The following is a 12,815-nucleotide window of genomic DNA, read 5'->3' as shown; positions in this document are numbered from 1 at the left end:
AGGCTTCTGTCTCTATTGAAGCTATGAATAATAGATGGGATGTTGATTGATGGCAGTAGCAAGACAGAGATAATGTAACTCTCTCAGATACATGCAGAAGTCTGGGTGGACCTGTTACTCTGCAAACTACAGCCTGCCTTCTCTAAAGACCACCACAATGAAAAAAAAAAAAAAACCTTCATGGAAAGCTCACAACAGATCCTCACAACCACTCAGCGATTACAACGACTGAAATCTCACAAACCCTCAGTACACAAAACACGCTTCATTTCAAGATGGATATCGCTGGAAGTAATGTTAACATGCAGTTTAATAAGTAACTGCTTTGATTCAGCGGGTTACTTCAGTGAATGATTTACTTTCTGAATGATTCATCAAATACACCCGCTGAAATGAGTCATTTCCAGTGAATCAGACTACAATGCTTGCACTGTATGTGTTTGTTTGTGCTTGCAGCTCGAAAGGACGGGACAGTTATAGAAAGGCATGCACTTGTCTTGTTATCTCATCGCATGCAATTCAGCCTGTAATCTCATATCCATAACAATGGAAAAATATGATTTCAATTTCCGTGGCGCTGAAGGTGTAGCACTGCAGGAAAATAATATTTGGTTGACATACTGACTTATTGTTTTAATATATATATATATATATATATATATATATATATTGTCCATCCCTACTAAAATCATTATTATATGTTACAGAAGTATTCAGAATATACAAAAGAATATCAGACAATCTCTGAGGCCTTAATGAAGCATCACAACCGAATACAGTAAGGATCAACTGTACATGAAGACCAAGGCTCATTAACATGCATTGTTGAGGTCAGTGAACTCAACAAACAGCCTGCCATCAGCCATCAGTCACAGCCGCTGCCGCTCGAGTCTCAATATTATGGGATTCACTGGCCTGGATGACTTGTGTAAAGATCTGCTTACACACACAGCAGGACAGAGAGGTTATAGTTTGATATTACCAACAGCAAATGCAGTCTCGTCTGAAAATGCAACAGGAGAGATCGGCCTGAACGAGATTACATCTTTAAAGCCTGATCAGATTAAACATTCATTCCATCATCAGGATCACAGTTAACAAATAACAGTCAAGCATATGAATTCAAGATGGCGGTGAGCACGGACGCAGCGGCCGCTTCTTGTCCAAACAATACAGTGCACATGCACTCATAAGAATAAAGAGGCCAGGTTTCATTCACTGTGTTTTAAGTACACATGACTTCCTTGTTATCTGTTAGTAGATGATTCATCTGGTGAGTCTTAGGTCTTGTTCTCTCATGGTTTTGACTTAGTTTGGATGTTTATTTAATAAAGACTACACGTCTCTGTGATTTCCCATTGTGGATGACACATGTACTCACCTATGTAGGCCTCCTGTGACGTGGGGACAGGAACAGCCATACAGTAGTAGCTGTCAGACTGTTAAGAAACAAACACACTTATTAGGCACTTTGATACACATTCATTGCTGATCATCAGACCATGTTAACAAAAGCTGACCAAGTACTGAAGTACTCTATGCTTTCCTAATTATTACTGGTGCTCGGTTATTAATAATGGGTATTATTATTATCAGTGTTAAAAACAGTTTTTGCGGCTTCATATTTTGTGGATTTTTTGATGAACAGAAAGTTCAAAAGAACAGCATTTATTTAAAATAGAATATTTTGTAACATTCTAAATGTATTTACTGTAGGGTTGCGAAATAATCTTATTCTGCAGAACAATGCCACATGCGTCAATTGACATTTTTAAATTTATGATACAGTTTGTATAAATTACCCCAAATTTTCAATTAATTCCCATGAATTTCAAAATGTCCCAACTAAACTTACCATTTTGGAAATTTACTGGAATTTTTCTGCCTCTTTGCAACCATACTTTACTATCACTTTTGATCAATTTAATGCAAATTTGCTGAATAAAAGCATTTATTTCTATTAAAAACACAAACACACCAAATATTTGAATGGTAGTATATCATGGTAATGGAAATGTTTCTTGAGCAGATTTCCACTGAAGACTGGATTACTTGTACTTTTCTTGTTTTCCAGTCATTCTGATTTAGGCTTGCTAGTAATTGCTGTAATTCTCTCTTTCTCCTGCTGCCTGAGTAACAAGGTTCAGTGCATTCAGCACCGTCAGCTATACAGAAAATCAGCTTAAAACTGCAGCAATGACTACAGCTCTAATAATTAAAGTGTGAGGAGATGCAGCCCAAACCTTAGCCCCACAAGGAAACTGTTAATATCAAGACATTAAAAATTAAACCTCTGTGCATCTGGATGCCTTTGAAGATCAAATAAAACATCCCAACTGTGGTTAAATAGTTTACAATCTTTTTAACAGTACTGCAAAACAAAACTAGAGACGTTAAAAGAGGTGTTTTGCTGCACATCATAGAAAACAAAGTTAAAATCCACTCATTTTAGAGAAAACTGGTTAATTTTGGTCTTGAGGGTTTAAAATCTTCATTATCCCTAAAGTACATTTGATGACTCATCTGTGTCTCATAATTACTCATGAGACCATGTGACATTATCCTATAAAATGATGTTTCTCTTAAATATTTATAACAGCATGTGTTTATTTCCTATGACAGATGCTTCAAACTCTAAGATCGTGTACAGTAGTGGACAGACACGTTCATGGATTGCAGTGAGTGTTTGTTTTCGCTTGGCACGGATTCTCCTCCATAGACCCTGAGTATCCAACACAAATGTGACCCATCCACACATGCATGAAACCTCGATGTAACTGATCAAACGCCTTGAATAAACACCACAAAATAACAGCCTCAGAAGGTATTAAATAAGCAATAATATGCTTATTTCTACTTTCCACCCAGAGTACAAAGGCAAACGGCTGTGCATTTATTGTCTGTATTAAATTATAGCTGTCACAGGATGTGTTCATTTAAGCATGCATAATATATTTGTTCTTTTTGATGCAGGGAATGATGAAGTGCAGCATTCGTTTATGGGAAGCTTTGATGCTTTTAACTCAATGAAAGTGAAATAAAACAGAAGGCATTGTGCTGCTGGTCTCCGCTTTTCCCCTCCTCTCCACGTCCTAACACGCTCACTTTTATAGTATTTTTCAAAACTGTGGTGAAAGCTAACTGGGGAAATGTGAAGAAACGTACAAATCACAAAAAAGACAAAGAACTCTTACCTCTGTTGGAATCACCCCTGGTATGCGAATATCAAGGGAAAAGTTGTAAGGATTGGACAGGACAAATGGCTGTCTGGTCCTTGAGCAGTCATTGGGGTCTGACCAGGCATTGTCTTGAAACCTGTTACCAAAAAAAAAAATCTATATGAGTTGCTAGGATGCATATTTGACAGTAAAGTACTGATATTATGTTGAGATGTCGAGTCTGCATGCAGATAAATTTACTAAAATTAACAACAGTAACAACTTAAAAAGGCTGACACCTAAGTTGGGACTTCTTAATCAGACTTTCATCAAAATCTTGACATTTTTTAAGTCAAAGAAAGCCTGAAAACTTCACCTCTTCTTGTCAGTGAAATGGCTGAATCAGTTCGCCAAATCAAACTGAATTGGCTGGAACAGTGAACAATCAATGAACCTGTCCTAGAACTAGTGATGCCTGCTTATGCAATATTTGAGAATATAACTTTTATTTGACAATATTTTGCAATATGCCTGTGTCCAAATCGTTCAGTCCTATTACAGAACCTTTTTGATGGTATTAAACCATACAACAAATTTCAGAAAAATGAAAGCTAAAAATGCAGATTTAATTTCAGGTTTGATAAAAGATTAAATGGAATTTCAAAGGGCCTTTTTATATTCTATATGGCTAGGATCCATTTTTTAAGTTTTTTGGGGGTTTTTTCGACCGGTTTTTATCATGCATCATGTGTAATCAGACTGATTAGAATAGAACAGAACTGTGTAAACACCCCTTCATTTAACTAATTCGACAGCACAAATAAAACAAATTAATAAATAAAAAAGGTAATGCACCAAACTTTTGTCTGACATGGATTTAGGGGGCTGAAATCACTGACCGAAACAGTGACATTTCGTTAGCTGGTGTCTAATTCATGCACAAAATGTGGATAAACTACAGTCTTGTGGACGCTATGGCTGAGTTTATATCAGTTTCTCAAATTGAATTGATCTAATTCATTTAATTGATAATCAATGTCCAAAAAGTTAAAGAAAAAAATATCACTAATAATAACTAAATACATAGAGAGGTATATAGAGTGTTCTATTTAAGCACTGTTAATGATTTTTTTATTTAACGTATGTTTGAATAAATCTGTCGAGAAAATGTTTTATTACTGTCACTATTTAAACAACAAGTCGGAGTAGAACAGAGTGATATAAATCTAAATGTTTCTATGTAGCTCAGTTTTTATTTGAGCTTGGATTAATACACTGTTTATTAAATAAATATTATTTTTGGTTTCTCTTTGTTTCAGTGTGTAAAATATTCATTTCAGTGCATCACTAAAATAAAACTCTTGTTCACTTCTATGTGACCAAAAAAACCCGACAAATAATAGCAGCTGTATGTTAAGTTAAAATAAATAAGGGTAACAATTTACTTGTGTCCATGTCTCATGTATTTACTCTAGCAACTACAGAAAATGATGTGTAATTAATGTGTGAATGTTTTACTCAGTACACGTTAAAATGAAGTGTGATCAAAAAAGCATTAAATATCCATTAAGGAACTGAACTGTCTCACCTCTTGAACCTGAACATGGGGTTTTGGACACTGCGGCTATGGCACTGAAAGAAGAGCGCAAACACGAGCACGCCGCACCCCAGAACGCCCATCTCTGAGCGGACAGAAGAGCGATCAACAACAGAACTGAAAGTGAGCCGATGCGTTTCAATCCTGCCCTGCCGCCATAAGCCACGGCAACACTCAGCGACCGCGATTCGCTCTTTCTGCTCTCCTCAACAAAGTTCCATAAAAACAGTCCACGTCTCAGTCTCCTCCACGCTGAATGAAACCAGGGCTGTCCAGATACAGTGTGACACGGCCAAGCGTGATGAAGAGGAGAAGGAGGAGGAAGGCTTCTTGCTTCTCACGCCGGGCAGAGCGAATGCAACATCAGGCTTCTGTCACAACCTGCAAAAACAGCAGACAAAAAAGAAGAGATGAAAATAATACAATTAAAATATGATCCAGCAGAATCATCAGCGAGATTCATGACTACATACATCCCGACCAACATTCATGAAATATACATGCAGTCCATCTCTGAGGAGACAGAGAGAGAGGGAGCACACAATAATCTAATCAAAGAGGATTCCCATAACAATACCCTCGGCTTGCTCCCTAGGAGACACAGGAAGAGAAGGGGCCTCAGCAGTGCTTCGTGACGGGGGATGTCTCTTCTGCAGGGCGGCACCATACTGAATATCTCTGCTAGTCTTCAGATTGAATGAGCAGCACTTAAAGGTATTCTCTGGCAGACGTCGGTGAGCTGATCTGGATGTAGAGTTAATGAGCAGGGCTGAGCCACAGGGAATTATGGGAGGTATCATCATGCCGTGTGTTTATCCATCATACAATACATCCACATTCAGTGCCAGCGGCAAGAAATTTCAATACTATCAATGGGATGCAAAAACAGACGCTACCATGCTAATCGTGACTGATATCATTTGTGTAAAGGCAGATGTCTCATGATGAAGAGGAGAGGCCTATCCAAAGAAAGACAAATAAACGACAGGAAAAACAAGCAGACGGGGAGGAACTGAGGGCTTACGCTCTTTCAGCGTAAGCTGAATTAATCACTGAAATAATCCTCCTGTCACTGTTGGAAATTAACATATTGCCAAGGAGCTGTTTGGTCTTTCTGGGCCATATGATATCAAAAACATACACAGCTGAATAGACACAGCAGACTCTTACCTTGCATATTCTCAGAAATAAACCAGCAGCATATTTTGACAAATTTTACAATTGTAAAATTGTAATGGCATTTTTGTGTTTTCTTTTTACAAATCATTAACAAATAAATGAATAAATTACAGTAAGTATTAAACAAAATTGGAAAAAATGGCACACTGAGTCTGAAATTTTAGTATGCGTTTTTTTTCTTTCTTCGTTTTTGTCATCCTTTCTTATCAAAATGCTTGTTACGGATGCGAAAACACAGAAAATCAAACCCGAGTCATTGTCGATGAAAAAAACTGTATACTTTCTATGCATTTCAGTCGATTGTTTACACAACAACGATGTTTTGGGGGCCTGAAAACAGGTTTCAAAGTGCAGATTTTTGAAAACACTACCGATATTGTCCTGATTTTACTCCCTGATTTTAAAAAGTCTGTTTGATGTGTTGTCTAAAAAAGAAGGAAGCTGTCTTCTAAGCTAATATCAATTTTTTTTCTTTTTAAAACTCTGCACTTCCAAGTTGTGGCAAATTGAATCTCTAAAGCAAAGAAAACAGCAATCGCATGTTCCTAAGCATCATTTATGTAACTTCCAAGAATGATGATGTGATCTATAGAGCTACCTCCTTTTAAAACCACAGTGAGCATCACTTATATGAGCATCATTATCCATACATTAACCATTCCCTCCCATGACTTTACATAAACAACTCATCAAGGCTATGGGACAGTAACTGGAAGGCTCATTGCGATCTTTCCCTGCTTTCGAAATATGAACGATTTCCACTTCTTTTCAAAGAGTTTTCAGGGCAAGCACAGGATGACAGTGTGAAGTAAATTCTTTGAAACCTGACTGTTGATGTTGTTTGAAACAACAGCTGTATCTGTTTATGGCTGCCGTAGCTCTTCCATAATGAAAGCTTGGTTATGAAATAACCCTTATTTTCTTCTGCAGCCTGAAATGCTTGAAAAGCTTCCTTGTCACACCACAACATTTCTATATTAGCAATTTCTTGTTTTCACCTCCAAGATTAATAAGCTGAATTTGAGGGTGCATCATAACACAAACCTTCATCGACTGTCTCCAACTTTAGCCTCATTAATTCCTCTCTATGCTCGTGCTATGCTTATTTCGATTTAATGAGGTCCTCATACCCTTTTCTGTTCTTTTTTGAGTGTTTTTTGTAGTTGTCTTTGAATACGCCAGATGTTTGTGTATATCTGGTGATATTTTTGGAATAGCATCATTTGATATCTTTATAAAAAGCATTAAATCTCTCATACAGGGCCTGAAAAAGGTACAAGTCTGCTTTTTAAAAATGCCATCCACGCACTATAGGCCCTTCTTCTTTAATAATTAGAATAAGTGGAAAATGCTCACTTGCACACAAATTCCTCATTAAGCTATTATACATTATTTAAGGATATTGTTGGGCTATTATTAAAGAACAGTTTTTACAAATGTTTCATTCATAATGTCTGAGGTGAGAAAAAGAGATAAAAATACATTAATACGATTGCATTTCAGTCGTCACAAACTGACATCTTCCTTTTTATAACATCAAAACAGAAACTGTAAATCAGTGAGTCACATCCACAGTTGCCAAGTCCGCATATTTTATCCGACTTTGGGCTTCTTTTTTTGGCAAAGTCCCATTAAAAAAAATCACAGGTTGCCTTTTTTTTGGCGTATTTAAAAAAATATGGTTGCTTGTTAGGAAAACCTGACAAGCAACTTCGTTTCTTTACATTTATGGTCGATGTTTTTTTTTCCAATATAGTGTTGACACTGTCTGCTCAGAGGTAATAGCCAGTCAGTGCAATAATTAATGTACTGTAGGTTATTCGTCATTGCACATCGCACCCCACTCCCCCTTATTCATATATCACAATCATATTTAACTTGCAGACATGTGACATTAGTAGATGTAAATAGACAAACAAGGCCAATAACAGAGATGTCCAGAGGAAACATCAGAGAAGGTGAATGGTGCAGGGACCTAATTTAAATTGTAAAATATTTTTTTATAATGCATTAATCATTAGCAGTAATACTAAGTAGATACATGGTTTGAGTTTATTTTATTATAAATATGTGGCTATATTAAAGCTCCCCCTTAGTGCTCTTGTCTTGTTTTATTCTCCTTTTCCATCTCCATAACTATTCTGCTTGCAGGTATCGGAGGATGCCCTCTCGCTTTGTTGCAATTTGCTGATTATTGTAAAATAAACTTCTGTTTTTGCTCTTGAACCTCAGAATGGTTTCAGTTTACTATGATGCAGGCTCATTTATTGATTATACACAATTGATAATCAATAATATTGATGATAATAAATAATATAGGGTTTGTTTTGGGCTTGTTTATGAAGCTGCGGTTGCTTATTTAGCTTGCAAGAGTTGGCAACACTGATCGCATCACTAGGTGAGCATGAATCATCTCGCACGCGCAAGTCTGCACGTCATCTGTACCCGTTATGAAATATAAACTGCAGACTATAATCTCAAATAACTGAACAGAACACCAGGGAAACGGCTCACTTTCCATCAAGCAGTGATGCTTCTTACTCTCAGAGAAATCCATTGCAAACAGCCATTATTTGTTATGTAGATGGATCACTGGTGAATAAAGACAAGTACCAGGATCAAACAGCCGTATCACTTGCTCAAACATACACCATCGATCATCCAGAGTCTCTCAGAATAAATGATCCACACTATATAGAGCAGCTCTTCTCACAAAGCATTCACTCTGCTAACACTAATACATCCACTGCATTAAACAGAAAGCACAACAAGGAGAAAAGACAGACTGCCTACCTCGCTCGCTCGTCACATTAAGATCTGAAGCACAGCAGAAAATGAGAGATGAACTGCTGCTGTTTCAGCACAGCCTGACTCACTGAGAGAGAGAGAGAGAGAGAGAGAGAGAGAGCCCAGCATGCTGCCTGACATCATCATCATCATCACACCCAAGACCTGAAGAGAAGGTAACTATGGCAACCGCTGCATTCACCATCAGTTACCATAGTTACGTTCCCCATGAGTCTCTCTCTCCTCATTGATCCATCAGTGTTTAAGCAGAAGCCACAGACCATCAAAGCACTGCAGCGTTTGGGTCAAACTATTTAAGGAAACCACATTACAACATAAAACTACAGATTTATATTTGAATAAGAAACAAGAACATTTTAAGGTTATTGCTTAATGTTTAAACATATACTAAACGTAAGCAGCAGTATGACTCTGATGACATCGCTATACAGAAGGGGGCGGCTACGAGCTCTTTTGACGCAATTTCCATTTCCATGGAAACTGCAGCCTCTTCGATGGAGCTCATGGGTAATGTAGTTCTTCACTGGGAATTAGGTTATTGCCCTTTATTTGTTTTTTAATGCAGTTAAAATCACCATGACTTGATGTATGCTTCTGTTGAAACCTCATTTCAGAGCTCAAGGTGGGATTGTGTTGAAAACTAGTTTCAATAATTTTCAATTTGCAAGCACTATTTTAAAGATTCATACAGTATAATCATGTATTTAAATTCAACAGCAATACAGAACTACAGGCTTTTTTATAGTATTTGTTGTATATTATATTTGAATTTGTTTCTCATTTTTAATATACACACAGTTACATACAGAAATATATTTTGTGTTGGTAAGTTAGCAGTGTATAAAGGCAGAAGACACACCCATTTTTAAAATTAATTCTTGCTTGTCCTGTTCAAACTGAAAAAATAAAATTGAAATAAACTGTTTCTATTTACTGTTTTCATCCTTTTTGACCCGTGCAAACAGCTTAAAAAAATACTCATTTTTATTTGGCCTTGTAATTTAAAGTTTCATTTATTTACAATATCTTCGTTGTACATCATCTAATAAGGTAAGAAAAACCTAAAAGCATGTAACCAATTAAATGTTTGATGTTCAACAAAAAAAGAAAAGAAGAAAACATTTCATCCAATGGGTCATGAAACACTTAGATTTTAACAGTAACATATGTTGCACATCACAGAACATTCGTTAATTTTAAATTCAGGTTAAAGGTTAGTTTTAGGTTCATTTGGGGTTTTTTGGGGGTTATTTTCATCTTCCGTGGTAAAAATATAGATTGTGTCAACAGGATATGACAGCAGTGGCAATTTCCTCTGACAGACACATCAAACTGTGAGAGACTGCAACTTTGTTGAGAGCCGTGAGTTTGAGGGTTTCACACGACTTTCTCCACAGTCACTGTTTCTATGCAATCCATCTATACTTTGCGCATAACCAATCAAATGGCTTACATTTGTGAAAAACTTACAAATAATTAAGAAATCAAAGAAGAGAGAGGTGTTTTTTCTTTTTTCCATGCAATGGTAAATTGAAGTGTGCTGTTTATAGGAGCTTGATGTTTTTACCTTAAAGAAAAAAAGAAAAAAGATTGGCACTGAGGTGGTGTTGTCGTATCATCCATCCCCCTCCACTCCATATTTTCCCTTAAAGTAATATTTCATTTAGAAAATTTACTCTGGACTGGTTTGGATTACTTGTGGATTATTGTGATGTTTTTATCAGCTGTTTGGACTCTCATTCTGACGGCACCCATTCACCGCAGAGCAAGTGAATTCTCAAAATCTGATGAAGAAACAAACTCATCTACATCTTGGATGGCTTGAGGGTCAAGTGGTGTATTCACAACAGGAAAGTCCGCTAGCTCACTTGCTTTGGTGCAGACTAAATACAATGTTGATTTTGGTGTGGTTCACTTTCACACTTCCCTTTCTGCAAGTGAACCAGAAATTGTAAACAAAACCACACATGTGCTAAGGTCATCCATTCAACCGTACCAGAGATCGTTTGGAATCGGACCGAGACCACCTCTTCAGCTAAGTCTCGGTATGGGCTGCGTTTCCCATAAGCATCGTAAGCCTAAATTGGTTTCAATGGGTCTATGATGTACTTACGCTTATGATGCTTTTGGGAAAAGCAGCCATGGTTGTTTGGTGTGCACCCGAGTGCGACTGCTGTATTCACACCTGCCAAAAGATCCGCACCAAGGGGGGAAACAATTCAATCGAACCAAACAAGACAGGTGTGAATACATGCATGTGTACAACAATCCACTGTAATTATGACAATGATATATTTAACACAAACTGGCAAGAAATACACAAAACTACATAGAGTTACTTTAAAAGAGTAATTTTGATATCATGATCCTGAGTGACATTTTTTGCCAATTCCTTTTCAAATCTAACACAATTTATTTGGGATACCACAGGAATTCTTCAAACCTAATGAAAAGTATCACTGACATGATACACGAGTTAACACGAGTTAAAGATACAAAGAGACTAGGATCTGCTACGAGAATAATAACAGCTACAAGCAGTGGCATGTCTTTGCATAAGCTCAAACTGTTATAACGCTTTCTCCCTTTCCCAACCCCGTTCCACCGACAACTGCACACGTTTACAAAATCCTCCTAATAAAATACACCTGATTCAGCTCTTCAGCTCATCTGAAATCTGTGTCCGACGTGCAAACTCATCAGTATAAGTGAACAATTGAATTTAAAAACAAATTTAATGATGGCTCATGTTTATAATGAATAAAGTTAAAATTAACTGCAACTGACATGACACTTAAAAAAGAAAAACAGCAAAAAGTATCCAAAGCATGAGAAACGACACATTACATAATTAGACCATCAATGATAAAAAAAAAAAAACATGAATAATATCAACTCATTCGAATAAGCAACAGCTGTCTTTTTAGCCACATCCATAACCTTAATTGGTAACACTTTACAATAAGGTTCATTAGTTAACAACATTAGTAAACATGAACTAAGAGTGAACAATACTTCTACAGCATTTATTAATCTTAGTTCATGTTAATTTCAGTATTTACTAATGTATTATTAAAATCAAAAGTTGTGTTTGTTAACACTAGTTAATGCACTATGCACAAACAATGAACAACTGTATATTCATTAACAAAGATTAATAAATAGTGTAATAAATGCACTGTTCATTGTTTGTTGATGTTAGTTCACAGTGCATTAACTAATGATAACAAATGACACCTTATTTAGTAAAGTGTTACCCCTTAATTCAGTAAACCCTCTGTTTTGCCATTTGCTATAAAATACAATTTCGTAATAGTTGTAATAAACAAGTTCTTAAACGTTACATTACATATTTAGTACAAGTCCGAAAGTAAACGGCTAACTTAGTTGCTTTGCTAACCGATGACGTCGTGTGAAGTTCAGTGAACTGATCAAAAACTGAGAAAACACTGATCAAACGACAGGCTTATGTGAGACGAATGAATATGAAATGATAATATACTCTACTCATAGAAATGACAAGTTATTTACCTTCATTTCCTGCGCTTGTTTTGCTCGAGCTCAGAGTCAGTCAGACCAGTGCAATCGATACGTGAGCTCCTGAGCGCGCGAGACTGTCACGTGATCGTGGAAAGTTATCCGTTTAATAATTAAACAATATAAATTTAACAAAATAACTTTTTTAAATTGAAATATGAAATATAGTTGAGTAAAATGGTAAAATAATGAATGGGGGGAAAATAGCCTATATTTAAAAAGTCTGTGATCACAGTTCGCTAGACAAGCAAATTTTATTAAAGTATAAGGCTTGTTGCGTTTGGTGCAAATTCGTGCAATGACTCAATCATAACACATAAATGACTCAGTGATAAATCATAACACGTTCTTTTGTCGCTACCTTTTGTCGCTAACGAATCTTTTTTTGGTTTTTCACATTTTTTGTTTAATAAAGACACCTGTTTTAGATTTTCCTTTGTCTTTTTTTCTAAATAATCATTATTCCATACAGAAAAGGCACTGTTGTGTTTGGGGTTATTTAAACATGTAATTTATTAATTCGGAACCGCATGCTA

At 36.4% G+C, this 12,815-nt stretch overlaps 1 protein-coding gene across 1 annotated transcript in view; it reads right to left on the bottom strand.

Annotated features, from left to right (window-relative positions):
- Positions 1 to 5,136, bottom strand: part of pam (peptidylglycine alpha-amidating monooxygenase) — a 43,694-nt gene extending 38,558 nt beyond the window's left edge. Inside the window, 3 exon segments of the mRNA XM_058788840.1 lie at positions 1,382 to 1,439; positions 3,195 to 3,315; positions 4,747 to 5,136. Coding sequence (XP_058644823.1) covers positions 1,382 to 1,439; positions 3,195 to 3,315; positions 4,747 to 4,838 — 271 coding nt within the window. The 5' untranslated portion in view covers positions 4,839 to 5,136.
- Between the last annotated feature and the right edge of the window lie 7,679 nt (positions 5,137 to 12,815).

This window comes from Onychostoma macrolepis, chromosome 10 (assembly GCF_012432095.1).
Source record: "Onychostoma macrolepis isolate SWU-2019 chromosome 10, ASM1243209v1, whole genome shotgun sequence".
Taxonomy (NCBI): domain Eukaryota; kingdom Metazoa; phylum Chordata; class Actinopteri; order Cypriniformes; family Cyprinidae; genus Onychostoma; species Onychostoma macrolepis.
This window is presented reverse-complemented; position numbering and strand designations above follow the sequence as displayed.